This window comes from Carcharodon carcharias, chromosome 2 (assembly GCF_017639515.1).
Source record: "Carcharodon carcharias isolate sCarCar2 chromosome 2, sCarCar2.pri, whole genome shotgun sequence".
Classification (NCBI taxonomy): Eukaryota; Metazoa; Chordata; class Chondrichthyes; order Lamniformes; family Lamnidae; genus Carcharodon; species Carcharodon carcharias.
The window spans coordinates 200,308,226-200,328,962 of NC_054468.1; the positions used below are offsets into that span (position 1 = coordinate 200,308,226).

At 40.2% G+C, this 20,737-nt stretch overlaps 1 protein-coding gene across 1 annotated transcript in view; it reads right to left on the reverse strand.

Annotated features, from left to right (window-relative positions):
• Positions 1-20,737, reverse strand: part of prop1 (PROP paired-like homeobox 1) — a 134,501-nt gene that overhangs the window by 12,014 nt on the left and 101,750 nt on the right. Inside the window, exon 3 of the mRNA XM_041207335.1 lies at positions 1,442-1,582. Coding sequence (XP_041063269.1) covers positions 1,442-1,582 — 141 coding nt within the window. The remainder of the gene's footprint in view (positions 1-1,441; positions 1,583-20,737) is intronic.

Sequence of the window (20,737 nt, forward strand, 5' to 3'; positions counted from 1 at the left end):
CCTTGACATCGATGCAGCATTTGATCAAAACTGGAGTTAATGGGAATCACTGGGAAAACTCTCCGCTGGTTGGAGTCATACCTAGCACGAAGGAGGATGATTGTGGTTGTTGGAAGTCAATCATCTCACGTCCAGCACATCACTGCAGGAGTTCCTCAGGGTACTGTATCCTGGACCCAACCATCTTCAGTTGCTTCATCAATGACATTCCTTCCATCATAAGGTCAGAAGTGGTGATGTTTGCTGATGAATGCACAATGTTCGCTTTGTGACTTCTCAGACACTGAAGCAGTCCATGTCCAAATGCAGCAAGACCTGGACAATATCCAGCTTGGGTTGACAAGTGGCAGGTGACATTCACGCCACATAAGTGCCAGGCAATGACCATTTCCAACAAGAGAGAATCTAACCATTGCCCCTTGACATTCATTGGCTGTATCATTGCTGAATCCTCCACCATCAACATCCTGGGGGTTACCATTTACCAGAAACTGAATCGGGATAGCCATATAAATACTGTGGCTATAAGAACAGGTCAGAAGTTAGGAATCCTGCAGCGAGTAACTCACCTCTTGACTCCCATAAGCCTGTCCATCACAAGGCACAGGTCAGGAGTGTGATGGAATACTCTCCACTTGCCTGTATGAGTGCAGCTCCAACAACACTTAAGAAGCTTGACATCCAGGACAAAGCAGCAAGCTTGATGGTACTCATCCAAAAACATTCACTCCCTCCACCACCACGCATAGTGGCAGCAGCGTGCACCATCTACAAGAAGCACTGCAGGAACTCACCAAGGCTCCTTAAACAGCACCTTCCAAACCCACGACCATTACCATCTAGAAGGTCAAGAGTGACAGACACGTGGGAACACCACCACCTGGAAATCCCCTCCAAGCTACTCACCATCCTGATCTGGAAGTATATTGCTGTTCCTTCACTGTCGCTGGGTCAAAATCTTGGAACTCTGTCCCTAACAGCACTGTGGGAGTATAAAACCATAGAGAATACAACAGATCAAAAAGGCAGCTCACCACCACCTTTTCAAGTGCAAATAGGGATGGGCAATTAATGCTGGCCTAGCCAGTGATGCCCACATCCCATGAAAGAATTAAAAAAAACTAGGTTTTGTACTCCCCCACCAGTTCATCTTGGCTCCTGGCCATTGTGACTCATGTAATGACAATAGTGATTTCATTAGCTCCGCCCTCTGTATGCCTGAACAATGTATCCTCCTACCTAATGTCGCTGGCTTGATAGCCCAGCACATTGCAGGACTCCCACCTTCCAGACATGCCCGCTGTCCTTTCTAGCCGCACACAGTCTTTAAGGGCACAGGAAGATGTGCCAACTTAAGCTCGTGGCTTTACACTCAAAAGCCCCAAGAAGTGCGCCCACACAGACACATTTATTCAAGGTGAAATGGGGCTTTATTACTCACTCTCAGACTGGAGAATGTCATTCACCCTCTTCCAGCACTGCACCCACGTCGTTCGGACAACCCCCGTCCCCCGGCTGCCGACTAGTGCTGCCACGTCTGACCAAGCCTTCTTGGTGAGATGTGGAGTCCTCCTCTTGCCACCTCATGGCGGCAATATCTCCTGGTGATCACTGACAGCATTCATGAGTATACACAGGCAGACATCAGAGAAGCGGGTGCCAGCTTGGCCTGCGGCATTTCTACGCCTTCTTCAATGGCCTCTGGCTCCTGAGGACATTGCAATCTTCCTTGCACAGTTTCACTTTATTTCGCTCTTCAAATTAAATTGTATCTTTAAAGTTCCTCACCACGCTCTCCCACAGTTGTTTTTCATCTTCATCCCTTTATTCATCCGTTTTTAAACCCGCCCCGCCCGCAGAGCTGACCAGCTTCAGCATGTCGTCCGCTATTCCTCCCCGCTCCCCAAGCCTGTCAGCAGGGGCCCCCTCTGTGCGAGCCTTGCGCTGGCCAGCTATTAACTGGCCGGCCAGCGCATGATTGCTCTCGGGTGCCGATCTCAGGCAGGAGCAGATTTCACATGCACTTCTGGTCCTGCCGATTGCGCTCGCATGATGAGCTAAAAATTCGGGCCATAGGACAGTAAGGGGCATCACTGAGCATGCTACATCACCTTAAAGCTGAGATTTTTGATTGGGGGCTCCCTGCAACATGCTCCAGAACAAGTGGGTTGTACCACATTTGCATTGTGCACAACATAGCTACACAATGAGAACCGGGACTGGAGAAGGCACAGCCACAGCCAAAGGCAGTGTCTGATGAGGAAGAATTGAATAATTGTCAGAAAGAACTTGAAGAATAAAGGGCACCATAGCACCTGTCAGCCCAGAGGCCAAGGAGCAGTTGACCTCTCATCACCTTCACTGACCTGCACAATCTACTCACTTGCAAGGTGACAAGAAGTTCCTCATCATTAACAGTTCTTGCACCTCTTCTCCCTCTCTGCATTCTGCATCATTGAAAAGTCTAACCATTCTCTATATCACTGGCATCCTGACGATGCAGATTAACTTGGTGCAATAAAAAGAGACCATACACCAAACTCCCAAATATGAAAAAAGGTGTTGAATTTATTTACAAACTGAAGATCAAACTAAAATCTCTTGACACCATGTGCTGAATCCATTGTGATTAACAGAGGTTTCCTCACTCTTCTACCTACAGGAAGTGTTCCCTTAGTGGTTTCTGTAGAGCTGGTAAAGGCAGCTGTTATTCATATGGGAATACTAAAATTTGACAATGATCAGTGACTTATGGGTGAGGCTGAGAAAGTCTTGTTGCAGACCTCAGCATTTCAGCTTCTGCAAGGCCAACCTGTTTCAGCTTTCTTTCTGTCACTTTAGTAGGTATTGATTAATAGGGATGGTGAGGGGGGAAATGAGCTGATATCCTGAGAGGGCAACACCTGCCACTCAAATAAGGCTGGAGCTAACCATTTCTACTGATCTGCAGCAGGGTGAACTGCAGAAGATGACTGGTTCCTTGAAAGCTCTGTCAACTTGCTCCACCATTCTGTTCAAGGTGGACATTTACCTCTCCTGATTAGATAACTATCTCCAGCAGGTTTGAGACCAGAGATTGCATCACTATTGTTTGTGTTTCCATTAAAGTTGCAAAGCACGCAAACATGGGCTCCTGTTGCGAGGGCTCAGCTGCAGCATTCCTTTAGGTGGCCACCCTCCATGGTAGACTGAGATGACACTATTCAGGCTGGTTACGAACTCCCTCATACCTTCAGTTGCTGCGGTGAAACACCTTCACATGATTTTGTATAAAAATCATGATTTTGCATTAATTCCTCATCTTTGTCCTCATCTGCACAGTTGGAAAAAGATCTCATCCTCTGTATTATAGTCCCCTGGATTATTACTCTTTCACCCTAGTGCTCGGTGCATCACCATGTGCCAATCCCTCTGACTCACTCTCTAACCCAACCTGAAAGCCAATGTTTGTACTGGTGCTTGGGAGCAAGTATCCTCTAATTTTATTTTGTTGTGTGGAGCCCACTTAAGTACACCAGCCTTTTTTTTTTTGCATGGATGTACATGTATGGTAACTTAAAAGGGAATAGAACTTTTATTCTGCCTGCATGGGAACTTTTGTGTTGCTGCATGGCTGTGCCACTTAAATAAAACATTGCTTGGGAGTGATGGAGTGTGTGATGTTGCCTCCTTAGAAGGACATTCCTCCTCTGAGGTGTCTTCTTGTGGGGGGTGGGTGGGTTCTGACTCTTGTAAAGGATCTAGGAGGAAAGAGAAAAGGTAGAAGAGTTAAGATGGCTTTAGAGGGCTGCACAATTGCAAAAGACATACATCATAAATGTGAGTTGATGTAGTTAAGCTGGCTGAATGTGTACTTTTCCGGTGCTTAGTATCAGAGACCCTGTTCTGTGGTATGCTCAAGCTTGACATGGCTTTTTCACACAGTTCTGGCAAGCCCACAGATTATTTGGTTTGATACTCCAGCTTGTTCAGGAGCATAAAGTTAGCTGGACCTTCCCACTCTCACTCCTCACAATTACTGTACACTGTTTCATTCTGTAGAAGAGGGTGAGGATTATTAAGTGACTGTGGAAACGAAGAATGCAGATGTGTGGGACTTGTTCTATTAATGCATATGCTGAGAAGCAGAAGAATCAGGATGTGAACAGGGTGAAGAGGTGTCAAATGGGCAGAAAATGTATGGAGTGTGAAGTAAAAAAAAGTCCTAAAAGAAGTTGGTGATTATGCAAAGGCTTCCAAGTGCAAGGAGAATGCTGCAGTGGACAGCCTGAAGAGATCAAAGAAGAAGTGAGTGGGTGTGTTTGGAATGTGAATACGAAATGGTCCAATGTGCCCTTGTGCTGAGTATTGAAGAAAGTGATGGATGATTCAGAATTATTGAGGAATGGAATTCACAAATCTGTCAACATGCATATCCTAATATATAAATTAAGCTGGTTTATGTGACAAAATAACCGTAACAAATTTGATTTCACAACACAGGTGTCATGCCCATTACAGGCTTATCGTATTATGAACTTTGTCAATTTTAAAAATTGGACACAAACAAGCTGTTAAAATTGCTGCCACAAATCATGTGACTTTTGGCCCTTAGACTACAGACAGTGTCAAGTATCTGGCAAATACCTAATAAAATATGAACATAGGTGAGGGTATCTCACAGCCTTCTGTGGAATTTTCAAATCTCATTGTTTAAGGATGGGCCAACACCAAAAGACTATGGAGTTTCCAGACTGGTGTCACCATGTTTCATAATGGACAAAAGGGAAGATCGAAACTCAATGGCTACTATCAACTTTCCATTGTATCACAATGGCCTCCCCCATCCAAACTAGACTGGTGGGCCTCAGAAGTGTGAACCCAGTTGCCATGTGATCAAAGTTGGTTTCAGGGACTGCACCCTTATAACCCCAGGATCCAGCAGATTATCAAAACCATCATCGGCAGCCACTCTGAGAATCAGACTCTGAAACTAGCTGTAAGTCATCAAACAGCCAAAGTACTTAACCTGTTCCAGTTTCAAAGTTCACACGAGAAACAACCTGCCAGATAATCAACAACAAGAAACAACCTGCTGTGAACCCTTCACTTTACAGGATCCTCATTTCAACTTTAAATGATCAAGTCCATTCAAGAAACCAAAGGCCTGCCAAGTGGGAGTCCAAAAATTGTAAATGAGAGACTGAATTAACTGTAGTCTGTAAAAGTGCACTTTCTTTATCTGTATCCAAACTTTATGTGTGTATGTCTGCGTGTGTGAGACCAAGTGTGTGACATTGCGTTAATTTGGGGTAAGTGTATTTGAATAAATAATATTATTCAAACTCACAAAAGCTTGCTGCTGAGTAATTTAATTGGAATACACACTCCAGGGGTCAGAAAAGAAACACCCCTTCACATTAGAGGCAGTAAGAGAGCACATACATTCCATCTGTGACACAGGCATTAGCCACAATTCAACTTAAAGTCTTATTATTGTTAACATCCTGACTGAGGAACTTCACAAACAGATCAGCTGTCCCTTTACCCAAACTGTTCCAGTGTAGCTGTGACACTAGCATCTACCTAAAAATGTGAAAAACTACCCTCGAATGTTCTATTTACACAAAGTCGGACAGATCTAACCCCACTAATTCCATCTTTTCAGCATCCTCCCAATATTCAATAAAGTGATGAAAGGAGTCATCAATAATGCCATCCAGTGACACTTCTAGAATTTCTCAGTTGAGGTTCTGTCAGAGCCACTAAGTTATGGCCTTTATTAAAACTTCGACTCAGGTAGGGATGCAAAAGGAAGACAACATGTGACTGAAGAGGCCTAGCAAAACTGAAATCAGCTGGGCGAGTGAAAGGAAAGTCTCTCCAGTGGCTGGAGTCATGGCTAACACAAAGGAAGATGGGCTTGGTTGTCGAAGGCCAATCTTTTCAGCCATAGGGCATTGCTGCAGGAGTTACTCAAAGAAGAATAATCAACCCAACAATTTTAGATGTTTTATCAATGTTCTTCTTTCCATTATAAAATCTGAAGAGATGCTGTTTATTGGTGATTTCACAGTGTTCATCTGTACTCAATTCCACTTGTCAGTAGCCCTCTTCCAACAGGCTATAAATGTCTGCCATGACATGATGCAAGACCCTGAGCCTCCTGAGGCAGTGGTGTTTAGACATGTCCAGGAAGCTGGTCTTCTACCTGTACATCTTATGTAGTGGATATTGTCTCCAGTAAGCTGCACTTCTTTGCTCACCCCCTCTCTCTTATGGAGCAACTGACCTGTGGGAAGAAGCCTGCTGGGGCTCCTGCTGCTGGTGCTCCTGCTGCTGGGCCTCTCGTTCTCATCTAAGGTCCAAACTAATTCAGCATAATTAGTACCCATGCTGATCTGATACATCACAAGAGGGAAATGGAGATCACTTGGCTCACCAGCTTCTCGAGGGCAATTAGGGATGAGCAATAAATGCTGGTCTAGCCAGCGATGCCCATATCCCATGAACAACAAAAATAAACTTTGGCAAGTTCCAGGAAACCCATTCAGCCACAGTTAAAATTAAAAAACCTCTTAAAAATCCATTAGCCATCTATCAATGTATTTAAATTAGCAATCTGCCTCCCCTGAGTTGGTTTCTCACAAGCAACCCAATGCTGTTGGCCTACAGCACATAAATCAGGGGCCGCATGCCTGTCTCATACCCCTTTATGAAATTGTACGAGGATGACTGTAACATGTGTCAGTTTCTTCTGTTGCCTAGCTGTAAATCAATAATTCTTGAAGGGTCTGCTGAAGGCTGCCACCTGAAACACAAGTTTGATGGTTTTTAAAATACCTTACTGTGGAGACAAGTGGAACAGAAATACTGTACAAGTAAGGTTGACAGACCAATTTGCAGCTGTTCTGCCAGTCTCATAAGGTGCATGTAGCATCTGCTGCACTGGGATGATGCTCCTGATTCATGTGTGTTCTAATTTCTAGGTCATGGTTGCTTTCATATGTTCTTTGACTAGAATAGTAATTTGGACTCACTGAAAATTGATGTGTGTGGACTTGTTTGTATTCACTGTATTTACCTCCAAGTTTCTCTACATAGGATAAGTGCAAAATTGCTGAATGCTAAAGTCATAAATTTGGATAATTTTCACCAATTTATGAGTGAGTACCTTACCCTGCTGCTGGTGATGTGTCATAAAGCAGTAGATTGAAAAAATGCAATTTTAAATTCAGTGGTAATGAAAAGGAGTTATTGCCTTAAGTGTCTCACAACCAATGGAAAAGAAAAAAGGACTCAACATGTCCATTTTGAATACCTTGCAAAAGGAGTCATCCCAATAATATCTATTTAATTTGCTGGCAATAAAGTGGTGATTAATGAGAAAAATTATGGAATTATGTGCAGTAATTAATGATTTGACAGCATTGGATCATATTAAATAAGAATACATTAGGCCATTGCTGTGTCTTTGAGGGCTTAAATGCCATGGTGATAAACTTATTTTCACTACTTGCCTTCCTTGGGTAGACTGCAACACAAGGCCTGTGTTGATATAACCTCTTCAAAGCAACCCTTTTTTTTTGCAATAGGTGTCTAAATTAACTTCTAAGATTATTTAATTCCTATTCCTTACTATTCAAAGGTAGATCTAAATCTCAGGTTGGAACACAATAGATTTAATTATAAGCAAAACTTTTAAGGACATTTTTGAACTGACGTCTTCCATTTCCATCTCTAAAACAGTCATAGATTTGGCAGTGCAATACACCTTCTGATTGTAAAGAAATGCAATGGAAAGAGCTTCATTTTTGTGTTCACTTTCTTTTGTCAATAGAATAACACAAGTATAAAAAGGTATAAGCTTTGCATTTGACAATAGGTCAAGTCCTGGCTTCAGGAAGCAGAACAGAGCTGAACCAGATTCTGATTGTTCATCCGGACGTGAAGATGGTTATGGAAACACTCATTCAGACCCTGGATCTAGGGATTAAGTTCCACCATACCCCTATACCAACCTTACTGGGAATGTGGAATCTGATAATCACTTGGTTTTCGTTCATATAATTCAATATCGTGAGAAAGCGTACAAGAGCCAGAGCTAGACTGTTCAGCCAGAAAGAACAAAACCAACAAAGAGACTAATTTGTCTGAAAAGGACGGTGAGCTTACTGGTGCTACTGATTAGCGGGGAAGTCAATTGACTGTGCCTAAGTAACAGGCTTTAGAATTAGAATGTAATACTGTACTTCAAGCTTTGTGCAAACTTATTAGTGATCCTTCTAACTTGATGCACATTAGACATCAGTCTTTCCTGCAGGAAGCAGTGTTTCATAGAAATTGCTGACATTTAAAGATCATAAATACATTTTTCACCTATGCAATGGAATCCTCCTTTTGCAATTTTGTATTTCTTCGGTCAATGGATACCCCTCATATTCAGAAAACTAATATAATGCTAAACAATAATGCTCTTAACCAAACTAAATCCAATATAATTAGTTTAGTTTACTTGCCTTAGAGTACTTGTTCTATCCCTGTAACAGCACACTTCATTTAATCACAAAGAAATTAGTTGCAGGTAGGTATGAACCAAAGCTATAGACTCCCAAATGTCTTTCGGCATAAACCTAGAATTTAACTAGCTTACCACCAAGGAGCAGTGTAAGTTGCCTGCCTCTTTGCAACTAGCACCAGTTTTCCCTTTAATGCATTGGCTTGGAAGAAGATCTGAAGTTAAATGGGAAGGATGATAGTTAGTGATACATCTAAAACAATACAGCTTGCATTTACATAAACAAAGTTCCAAGACACTGCACAGGAACATAATCATGATTAAATAGATGCTGATTCAAAGATGGAAATATTAGGAAGGATGTCAAAAGTTTGGTTAGAAAGAAGCGGATTTTAAGGAAGTTCTTAAAGGATGAGGTGGAGGAGGGTGGTGTTGTCAGCTGTGTCAAAGGCTACAGCGATGTTGAGGATGATAAGAGATAGGGCATCATGGTTATAGTCATTAAGGATGTCAGCTCTGACTTTGATGAGGGTCATCCCCATGCTATCGCAGGGGTGGAAACCTGATTTGAAGAGATTCAAACATGCAGTTGTATTAAGGTAGGTACGAATTTAGGAGGCATGAAAATATTAAAGGATGTTGGAGGTGAAAGAGAGGTTGGAAGAGGAAGAACAGGCATGTAAATGCTAAATTATTCTCAATTTAGTTAAGTGTGATGTATTCCATTTTATTAGGAGGAATAAGGTTGTGTTCTATTCCTTGGAAAAGCAGGGCCTTAAATGGGGCTGAAGTGCACAGGCATCTAGGGGTACAAATCCACAAATCATTAAAAGTAGACAAGCAGGAATAAAGCCCTAAGAACTGCAAGCAAAGTACTGGGGCTCATTTCCAGAGGAATAAAATCCAAAAGCAGCAAAAGTTGTGTTAAACTTATTTAGAACCTTCATCAGATTGTCCATAGAGTATTGTTCACAGTTTTAGCCTCCATATAACAAAAAATATATAGAAACATAGGAGAAACGCAAAAAAAAACATTTACAAGGATCAACCAGAACTAAGAGGGCATAACTATCATTGGAAGACTGGATGTCTTTTCTCTAGAAAATAGATGACTAAAGGATGTCCATATTAGAGGTCTTTGAAATTGTGAAATGATTCAATAGGGAAGGCATAGCGAGGGTATTGCCACTTGTGGGGCTATTCAAAGTAAGGGGCCATAAATACAAAATAGACTCTAATAGAGTCTAATAAATCCAATAGGGAATTCAGGAGAATTCACCACTACCCAAGAGTGGTGAGCATGTGGAACTCACTGCAACATGAAATGGTTGAGTTAAATACCATAGTTGCATTTAAGGGGAAGATAGATCAGTACAAGAAGGAGAAAGGAAGAACCGTGGAAACCATGGTTCTGATTATTGTCTCTGCTGATTTCCTGCACCCTCTGCCTTTAGGTGAAAGATTTATGTTTTAAGTGCTTTGGACACTAACCATAAGGTGTTTCCAAATTTAAGCCAACATTTTGGAAGCTTCTGAGACCTTCATTAATAGGCTGATCTGAGACTGCTATATCCAGTTCTGGCCTTTGATTATTGCTGCTTCTCTTCTGAGGCAGTGGCAAGATGTGTGAAAACAAGAAGCCAGACTATTGATTTTGATTTCAGTACTATACAATGATTCTCAACATAAGAAATAGGAGCAGGATTAGGCTATCTGATCCCCCAAGTCTATTCTGCCATTCAAGCTACACCATCTTACAGTATTCCCATATCCCTCGATTCCTCTAGTATTCAAAAATTGGTCAACCTCTGACATGTATAGACTAAAACAAAAACAGAAATACCTGAAAAAACTCAGCAGGTCTGGCAGCATCGGCGGAGAAGAACAAAGTTGACGTTTTGAGTCCTCATGACCCTTCAACAGAACTAAGTAAAAATAGGAGAGGGGTGAAATATAAGCTGGTTTAAGGTGGGGGGGGGGAAGAGTGGTTGTTGGGACAAGCAAGCAGTGATAGGAGCAGATAACCAAAAGATGTCACAGACAAAAGAACAAAGAGGTGTTGAAGGTGGTGATATTATCTAAAAGAATGTGCTAATTAAGAATGGATAGCAGGACAAGGTACAGATAGCTGTAGTGGGGGTGGGGTGAAATAAGACTAAAAGAGCATAAAAGGTATAGATTTTAAAATAACGGAAATAGGTGGGAAAAGAAAAATCTATATAAATTATTGGAAAAAACAAAAGGGAGGGGGAAGAAACGGAAGGGGGGTGGGGATGGAAGAGGGAGTTCAAGATCTAAGTTATTGAACTCAATATTCAGTCCAGAAGGCTGTAAAGTGCCTAGTTGGAAGATGAGGTGTGGTTCCTCCAGTTTGCGTTGAGCTTCACTGGAACAATGCAGCAAGCCAAGGACAGACATTTGGGCAAGAGAGCAGGGTGGAGTGTTAAAATGACAAGCGACAGGGAGGTCTGGGTCATTCTTGCGGACAGACCGAAGGTGTTCTGCAAAGCGGTCGCCCAGTCTGCGTTTGGTCTCTCCAATGTAGAGGAAACCACATTGGGAGCAATGAATGCAGTAGACTAAGTTGGGGGAAATGCAAGTGAAATGCTGCTTCACTTGAAAGGAGTGTTTGGGCTCTTGGATGGTGAGGAGAGAGGAAGTGAAGGGGCAGGTGTTGCAGACTAAACACTGAAGATCTGCAGCTCCCAGAGGTAGAGAATTCCAAAGGTTAATCTCAGTGACTGACCCCTAATACTGAGACTGTGATCCCTAATCCTAGACTCTAGTCAAGGGAAACATCCTCCCAACATTTACCTTGTCCTTAAGAATTTTTTAAAAATATATGTTTCATTGAGATAACCTCTTATTCTTCTAAACATTGGGGAACAAAGACTTAATCTACTAAATCTCTCCTCATAGAACAGTTCCCTCATCCCTGTAATCAGACTGGTGAACCTTTGTTGCATTTTTTCTAAGGCAAGTCAGTCCTTCCTTAGGTAAGGAGACCAAACGGTATTCTAGTTGTGGTCTCATTTAGGCTTGAAATAATTGCAGTAAAACTCCTATATTCGAATCCCTTTGTAATAAAGGCTAACATGCCATTTGCTTTCCTAATTGCTTGCTATACCTTGTCATGACAGTGGATTACAGCCCTGAATTACTTACGGACATATTGAACTTTTTAAGTAAGATGTGTTTTTTTTTGAAAAAGCAAAAGCTGGCTGAGAATATAAGGTAACCACTTTATGGAAAATTCCTTTGTGGAATATACTTGACCAACTAGTCCAAAGAGAACAAGGAATGTCACACTTAAAAAAGGTGTCAAGGCCTACTTCAGTAAGGAACACTTTAAAGAAGAGCTGCAATGTAAAAGACTGAACCTTAATCTCCTGTGGACACAATGGAGACTGATTACCACATCTCAGCAAAAACCACCTCCTGTTGAGTTATATCTCAGAATGTGGAAATGGTCTGAGTTGAAAGAAAGCAGATTCTAGGTGAAAAATATGTTTGTTTTTCCCTTCCAGGAATACATAAGGGAATGGGTTAAAAAGCCAGCTGCAAACCTGATCTGTGTGTTCTAGTTCTGGTGTGCTAGTGTGTACTGTGAAGGTCACAGCAGAAGAACATCAACTAGACAACCTTGCAACTTATAAGTAAAAGTCTATCTTTCTCTCTCTCTGGCTGGAGGCAAGTCAGCAAAGCCACAGTCAAAAAGGAAACAGCGCAACTCCTTCAGCTAATCTGCAGAACCAAGTGTCTCTAAACCAACTGCTCAACTGCCAAAGTCAGCTGTACCAGAATCACCCAACTTAACAGCTGCAACGTTTCACTATCTACTCTTCACGGACAAGTCAAAGGCTGATTTGTATGTCTTTTTTAACTTTTATTTTTGGATTGAACTTCTCAATTCAATTCTGCATGTATTTGTGTTGTGTTTTTATTTTTCGCCTTGAGATTTAGTAGCTAATAAACTTACTCTTTGACTCAAGGAAGCCTGGTTAAATTGACTCCTTCTAAATCATAAATACATTTGTACTGGGTAATGGGTATTCATGAGGGAAGGGATCCCTTTTAAATTAACCTTGTTATGACCAACCGCGGGAGTTGAATATACAAGGAGAGCCAACTCATTTCTCCTCACCCGGGAGCATAACAAAATTGGGGTCCCATTCAGGAAGATAGCAATTTGGGGTATCTTGTCTGGGATCATTACAAATTGGAGGGCCTCACCCAGGGACCAGTCATAACAACCTGCATATTGATTTTCTATGATTCATGTAGAAGGACACCAAAATCCCTCTGAATACCAATATTTCCCAGTCTTTCACCATTAAAAAACAAACATTCTGCTCTTTTCTTTTTCTTACCAGAGTGAATAACTAGATTTCTCCATATTATATTCTATCTGCCATGTTCTTACCCACTCAATCAGTCTAATCCCTTTATTGCTTCTTTGCATCCTCCTTAGAACATACTCTCCAACCTAACTTTGTATTGACAACAAACTTGGATGCATTAGACTAAATTTCATCATCTAAGTTATTGATGTAGAATGCAAATAGCGGAGACACAAGCAACTATCCTGGTGATGTGCCACTAGTTAGTCTGCCAACCCAAAAAATGACCCCTTTATTCCTACTCTGTTTTCTGTCCATTAACCCACCCACAATACATGCTAATAAAATTCCGTAATCCCATGATTTTATGTAATAACCTCGTGTTCAGAACCTTATAGGGTGCCTTTTGAAGATTCATTAACACTACATTCTTATAGCGATGCTCAGTTGCACATCGCCAATATTTGCATGTGCGCTTTCTGCCCATAATGGTGCACAATATTTAGCTACCGTGAATACAAGGATCAAGTAGCTGGCTGCAGGATGTGTGATTATTTTCCCCATATAATTTATGTATTAAATGAATATTAGCTAGATCTGGTGATGGCTAAATTATTCAGAGCTTGATTCACTCAAGTCTCAAGCCCCAAGAAGTGAAGAAGAGTTTGGAGTGCAGTTGTAAGTGACCTGGAGGAAGAGTTTTGCTGGAGCAGCCCACTGCAAATCCCACCAATGAGAAAGCTGACTCATCAGTTATCAAAATAGTTCTGGAATACTACAGATCTACATAGCTGAGTTAATGGGTGATTGAGCCAATCTTCCTTGGCAGATTCAATCAATTTCTCATTATTAAGTGTAACAGGGCTCTCCTCATAGCTAATTTCTAAAATTTTAAAACTAGACAATGACCTTTAAAATGACTGAAGCTATGTCTAGCTGTGACCCTAAACAAAAGATCCAACAGGGTAGTATCACAAGGACTTGTGCCTCATTATCTCTGCAGAGATGCTAATGACCCTTGTGGACTGCAGAGACTAAATTCAAAGAGAATTATACAAAGGCCATTTCCATTTCATAAGCCAAGCCTGGCCAACCCAATCGTCTGCTTAGACAAAGGACCCTGCAACCTTCCTTTCAAATTCTTAATGGTTGGAACATTAACAATCTCAAGAACCCAGACAAAGGAATATATACCGCTTATCAAAGCCAAAGTGGAGAGGTTGGAGTCATGTCATGTGATGTGATCCCCAAACTCCCACTCCCCCAGCTGATGGAACCTGTAACATTGCCTTGTGGAGCTGCAAAGTTCAGTCTGCCATCTTCCATCTACCAAGCAAAGAAAAGGGGCTCTGTCGCGGTTGGAATGCCTGACCCCATCTATACTATTTCCACTGGAACTTTGGAACTTCTGTACCCTCACCTGATTCATTTCTGCATGCCCATTTCATCGTGGAAGTCAACTCTACTGGAAAAGTGAATTATCAAGGTTCAGTTCAGACTGCCGACATCCGTGAAGGGATACACCATTGAATTTTGATGCTGCACACGTGAAACAATAATTCTTTACTCTGTGGTCTTTTCCCTGTAAATCTTTCCTTCTCTATCCCTCTCCACTGTATGAATGCACAGGGGGTCTACATAGTGACACCCTCCCCCTGTGAGGAGTTGCAAATAAACTAACCCTTTGAGTTCATCTATCATGAGTTTGCTGTGAGGTATTGATAGAAATTGGGCCACACCAAAGCCAAGGGGTTGGGAAAGATACTAATGCTTATGAGGGGGAAAACAAATTAACATACCTTTCTGTTTACAGATCAGGTGGTGAAATGAAAAATCAGGGCTGTTTAAATTAAACCCCCTCCTGTCTGAAACATAAGAATGACATCTTGCCAGTTCAACTCTAAAGGGACCTTGCATACTTCCGCAAGAGTTTCCATTTGGTAATTAGATAATGATAAGTGTGGGTTGGAACTCTTGCTATGTGGACAACAAGTGCTTCTACTTTTTGAATAAGGTTTCTAAGTTACATTTTATCAAATATCTTTTGAAAGTCCATAAAAACATCATCTGGTGCACTACCTTCACCAACCCTCACTATAACTTTATCAAATAGCCTAGTCATGTTATGATATATAGACTCTGTAGATTTAATATCTCATTCAAACTCTTCTATGCACAGTAGCACTATCCATACAAATTTACATAAAATGAGCTTTTACTGACAAGCAGCCTATACTTTATTACTAACTATACAAAAACAAACTATTCAGTTAGAAATCATTTTACATATTAGGATATCCTTATTTTGGGTCACCACATAAGTGCATTTAACAACATTATATACAAGTAAGCCCGCGACACAGCCTACTGCCACTCCCAGAGGAACAGATGAATATTGGGGCTTCAGCCACCCTGTTTAAGTATTAGCAATTACAGAGGGGCATTGATCAGCTTTTCAACTGAAATGGTGGTTAGCATGCAAAGCCCTAAGGAGGCAAGGCAAATGGTTTGCAAAAGAGAATAAGGTGGCCATTATTGACACTGCAAATACTATCTTTGTAGATTTGGCAATATTTGGTATTGTTTATTGCAATCGAGAATTATCCATATATGATTGTAACTTAATACCACAAAGACATTGAAACCACATGTTCATGAAGAATGCACCGAAGCATTATGAAGAGTGCTACATTATTGGGTATGATGTCATAATTCTAGCAGTGTTCATGCAAAAAGATACCAGTACAGCCAGTACAGATATTAGGTTTTGTTCTTATATATCAATAAAGAACAGGGTTATCTTTGGCTAAATTTTAGTACCAATCTATTCTGATCTAAAAGATTATCTTAATTTGAGCATGTACATCAAATGACAGCTAGAATTTTTGAAAATCACTTAATTGTCCTCTATGAACACAACTGGCATTAATTTTTAGATCATAATACAAATTATTGCCATTTTATTTCCATTCCAATTTAATTTTCCTGCCCTATCTCTTTGAACAAGCTTTTGGTCATCTGACTTATTATTGCCTTCTGTAGCTCAGTGTCATATTTTTTTTAACACTTCTATGAAACATTTTGTGACACTTTATCATGTTAAAGGTGTTATACGCATGAAAGTTGTTGTTTTCTGAGAGTTTAGATATTATTACAAAAAATAATTATTTAGGATACATAGGCATTTAAAAGAGTAGAATTAATGATGTAGTATCAGACTGGATCATACCTATGTTGCATTGTATATTGCTAAAATAATTCAATTCTTTATTTAACTCTGTCCTTTTGCATCCATTGAGAAAAAAAACATAACATGTTACTTTGTTTATAATGGTTATCAATCATATACAATAGGGTAGGACAAAATTCTATATTTAGCTCATCTTCATCTCTCCATATTTGCAGATTTGTTTAACAATGACCTGATTGAAGGTATGTATGCCTTCCTTTAATATTCACATAATAGGTGAGACAAAAGGTTAACCTTAAGTTGATTTTTTTGGTTAAATAGGTAGTTAACATTTTTTAGATGAAAGACACTTACCATTTTCACTGTCATCAAATGAATCATTTCGTTCATGAACAGATGTAAGGCATTACTTCTTTAGGTAAACAAAGTGATGTGTTAGATTCACATTTACACTTTTGCAATCTTGTTAATATTGCATTTACAGTCTTTGTATTTTGTGGTGATGAACTCAAATTGTATTGATACTGGTACTGGTACCATATTTTAAAGTTTGGCAGATCCTTAGTGTCAATAGAATCCTGGAATCTGACATACAGTATTTCCACCAAAATTTAATATAATCTTTTCATAAATGAATTGTAAAGCCCTCAACATAGTAATCAACATAGTATTTAAAAGATAAAACTGTCATTGCACCCAGTCTGACCTACAACGCCAAGTAAATGATAAGGCTCAGTGTCTCAGTTGGACTTAGATTTTGTTAATAAATTATAAACACTGTCTTTATTATAGAAAATCATACAACTTAAAGATGCCATGTATTTGTATTGATATTCACTCAAACTGACTACTCTGGGCAGGATTTTCTAAACAGAGCATGTTTTATAAAAATCAACTTTCATTATTAAAAATGTCCGGTTACATTTTAATACCAGAAAGAAAAATATATGTTTATAGTTTACGTAATATTTCAGTTGTAATTTCTTCCGCTTTGCATTTTCAAAATTATTCATGTCTACATTTACAACATTTCTTATTTAAATGTGCGAAAAAATGTTTCATATCGAATACTGTGGATATGAATTGAATTTTTTTTCCTGAACTATAGTGAAGCCTTAGACCAGGGCTTCACAGTATTTACAGGAGACAGATTAGCAAATAAACGCATGTACAGCATGACCCAGGCGCCACTTCCAACAGGGAGTTGACTTTATTCGTACATTTGGAGTGAAGAACTTTTTTTTTGTCTAATCCTGCAACAATTGTATTTTTCTTCCTTTTATATGGTTGGTGATGGACCGTCAGACAATTCTCATCTGGAGCCTATTTTGGTCTTTATTAAATTGGTGTTCGAGTCTGGAATTCAAGTTAATTATTTTATTAGAATTTACAAGGTATTTAATTAACAGCCTGTATTTGGAGGAATTGCTAATTTGTGTGTTTCTTCAGTATATTAGAAAGTTTTACTTTAAGCTGGTATACTTGGCCACAGCCGTGAACGATTCAGAAGACCTCCTTTGCCGTCCCAACCGGTTCTACAGCTGAAATCCCATCCGCCTCCAGTAAATCATCACCAGATATATTTTATATTTGACACAACTAAATAATTTTGTACCTTATTCTCTACTGAGGCATGGGTTGCTTAAAAAAACAGGATACAATAATGTATACAAAATGGATTAACATTTGTACAGTTGTATTTATTTCCGCTTATTCTTTAAATTCCTAATAACAAAAATATTAGAACAATAAAAGTTTTTTTTAAGTGAGGCTGCAGGCAGGGGTAAAAACATAGACGAGATATAGTTTTAAGACCAACGTCTTTTCAGAGTAATGTTAAATATTAACTTTTCAGAATCTTAAAATTTTCCTATTTTAATTTATAAACCTGTACATATTATAATGATGAATACCTGTATATAACTATGAATCACTGTACGAAGTAATTACTGTATAGATGTTTATTGTACGAATTTATGATCGCTGCATGGACTCTACTATATGCCTAGATGGAATATTGTATGAATGTATTATGTGACTTGAAGCTGTAAGTGACTAAATCAATAACTGATCATGAGAATGTAACAACGGAAGTATAACATAATTGGAATCATTGTATGAGCAGGTATTCTTGAGTGTCTAAGGTATGAACATATAATTATATTCCTGCGAAGCACTCACCTGCAGTTGAATTGACAGAACTGATGTGATCTGGATAAAGGTTTGGGAATTCATCACCTTTTATTTTGCCTCCCCGTCCACTGACCGGCAATACTTCTTCAGCCATTTTCATTTTATGGAGCAGCACCAAAACCTTGGGCCTCCAGCTTCGATGGATGCTTCTTCTTCACGTCTGGACGTAGCTTGTCAACTTTACTTGGTGGTACCATGACATCACCAGGACCCACAGGGCCCCAGCAACCAATCGCCGGCCAAAACAAAACTAATGAAAGTGGTTAGGCTAAGTAATGAATACGATGACCTGTTTATTACAGACAGGCAGTGGCATGATTGAAGGACAAGTGAATGGGCTTGTGCTGTAATTCGAATAATTAAAGTGCGCTGAAGTGAAATGGATGGCAAGGAAAGTCAGGCGAAAACGTTGTGGGTGGCTGTATGTCAGCACTCAGGTGGACAGGCGTGAGGTTTAAACTAAGCGCCCCTTTTGTAAAAAACTAATTCATCTCTAATAACCCAGATGACATGCCTCAACCCGACAGCATATACAAAAATGAAATGTGCCAACGAGGCAGAGCCGTTTCTTAAAGGACAATAGTAGGTTTTTGAAAAAAAGGTGATTGCCCGATATAGATCTGAGTTTCCTCTATGAGCTTTCTCTAAATCCTTTAACTTATAGTATAATTATAAGAACAATAAGCTTGGAGGTGTAATCAAACATGCAATTTCCTCGTGCTGCTTTTGTCATCAAATTATGCTTCGGTGGGTTGTCAAGGTTTCACGCAATTGTACAATATTGTTCACGAAATGCTTCGCAGCAATTTAAGCCAGGATGTAAGAAAGCATGAAGTTGCAACTATTTTTATAGCAGTTTTGTCATTACGTGTACGTGTTTCATTTTCTGGATTGTATTGTTTATACCAGTTTCTTTGGTATGATTGTGCTGTTGGTATATTTAGTATAATTGTTCTCTATATTAACAGTATTGCAACCATACAAATTGCTGCATACCGAGATATACAAACCGACCAATGTTTATGAACCTGTGCGGAAATGTTGCAATTTCGTATTGAATTTTTCTATATAAGGCACAGGAATTACAGAATATTACAGTCGGCTTTATAGATCTACCCATTGTTTCGCTATTTAATTCAAATTAAAATGCTCAACAATCAAAGTAAACTGAAATCAGAACAAATCTCAGTAAAAAATTAAAGACATGGGAAACCGAAAGCTGCCTTCATTAAGTGTTTAGATTGCTGTTCGACAGGACAGTAATCGTGTTCAGTCTTTAATTATAAAGCAATTAATGGAAGGAAAATGGAGCTAATTGCTTCTAAACAGAAACTGATGATTACAATAAAATGAACCCGTTAAATATAAATCGATCGAAACTAAGTTAAAGGAAGAGGAGAATTCGACTGTCTGCAGTTAAATGCCTTGATCCAACAAGACCCTGCAGGCAGATCCTGGCAAAACCAGGGAAAATTTAAAAAATAAAGAGACCTTAACGCGTAACATCTCTCAATCAGCGGGGAAATGCTGTTGTGTCATTACAAGCTACACTGGGGCTTGGCCTAAATAGCCAAGTGGTTATGGTACTGGGCTTGTAACCCCAAGATCAAGAGTTCAAATCTCACAATGGCAAGCTATGAAGCAATATAACTTCATCTGAAACGGATGAAAAAATAACATGTTTGTACTCGAAAGAGTTACATCTTCTTGCCAGATGTCCCTGGAGAGGGAGCACACGGTGTCTGCTGACACTCGCAAGGCTTTCCATGCTTGGTGGGCACCGCGGGGACTGGGGTGTTTTGTTGACCCCTTTAATCACATTTTGATTTAAAGTTTGTAAGGTTCCTTTAAACTTTGTCCTTGGTTTTACAGCTGACCTGAATTAGGGGCTGTGCCTGATTTATCCCAATTTTGTTGATTTGGTTTTCATTTAAAAGATTATCAAGAGTTCAAATCTCACAATGGCAAACTATGTAACAATGTAACTTCATCTGAATAGGAACAGATGGAAACGTGTTTGTACTCGAAAGAGTTACAAGGGCCACTGTTTGCTGGGCATCGGAGTGGTCCTTTTGGCTTACGCCGATGACGTGCTCCTTATGTTTAGTGACCCGGCTGACCTGCGGAGGATGCGCGAGTGCCAGGAGGTCTACTCTGCTGCTTCTTCTGCCAGGATCAACTGGGGTAAATGTTCTGGACTCCTGGTTGGTCAGTGGCAGATGGATCCCCTACCCGAGGAGCTCAGGCCTTTCACCTGGAGCAGGACCAGCCTCCTCTACCTGGGGGTCCATCTCTGCCCCGCTGAGGAATCCTGGCCGGCAAATTGGCAGGAACTGGAGACAAAAGTCACCGCTCGCCTGCGGCGCTGGACAGGACTGCTCCGAGTGCTATCTTACCGAGGTCGAGTTCTGGTCATAAACCAGCTGATCGCCGCCATGTTGTGGTATCGGCTGGTCACTTTGACCCCTCCCCCGGACTTTGTCACAAGAATCCAGAGATTGTTAGTCGACTTCTTCT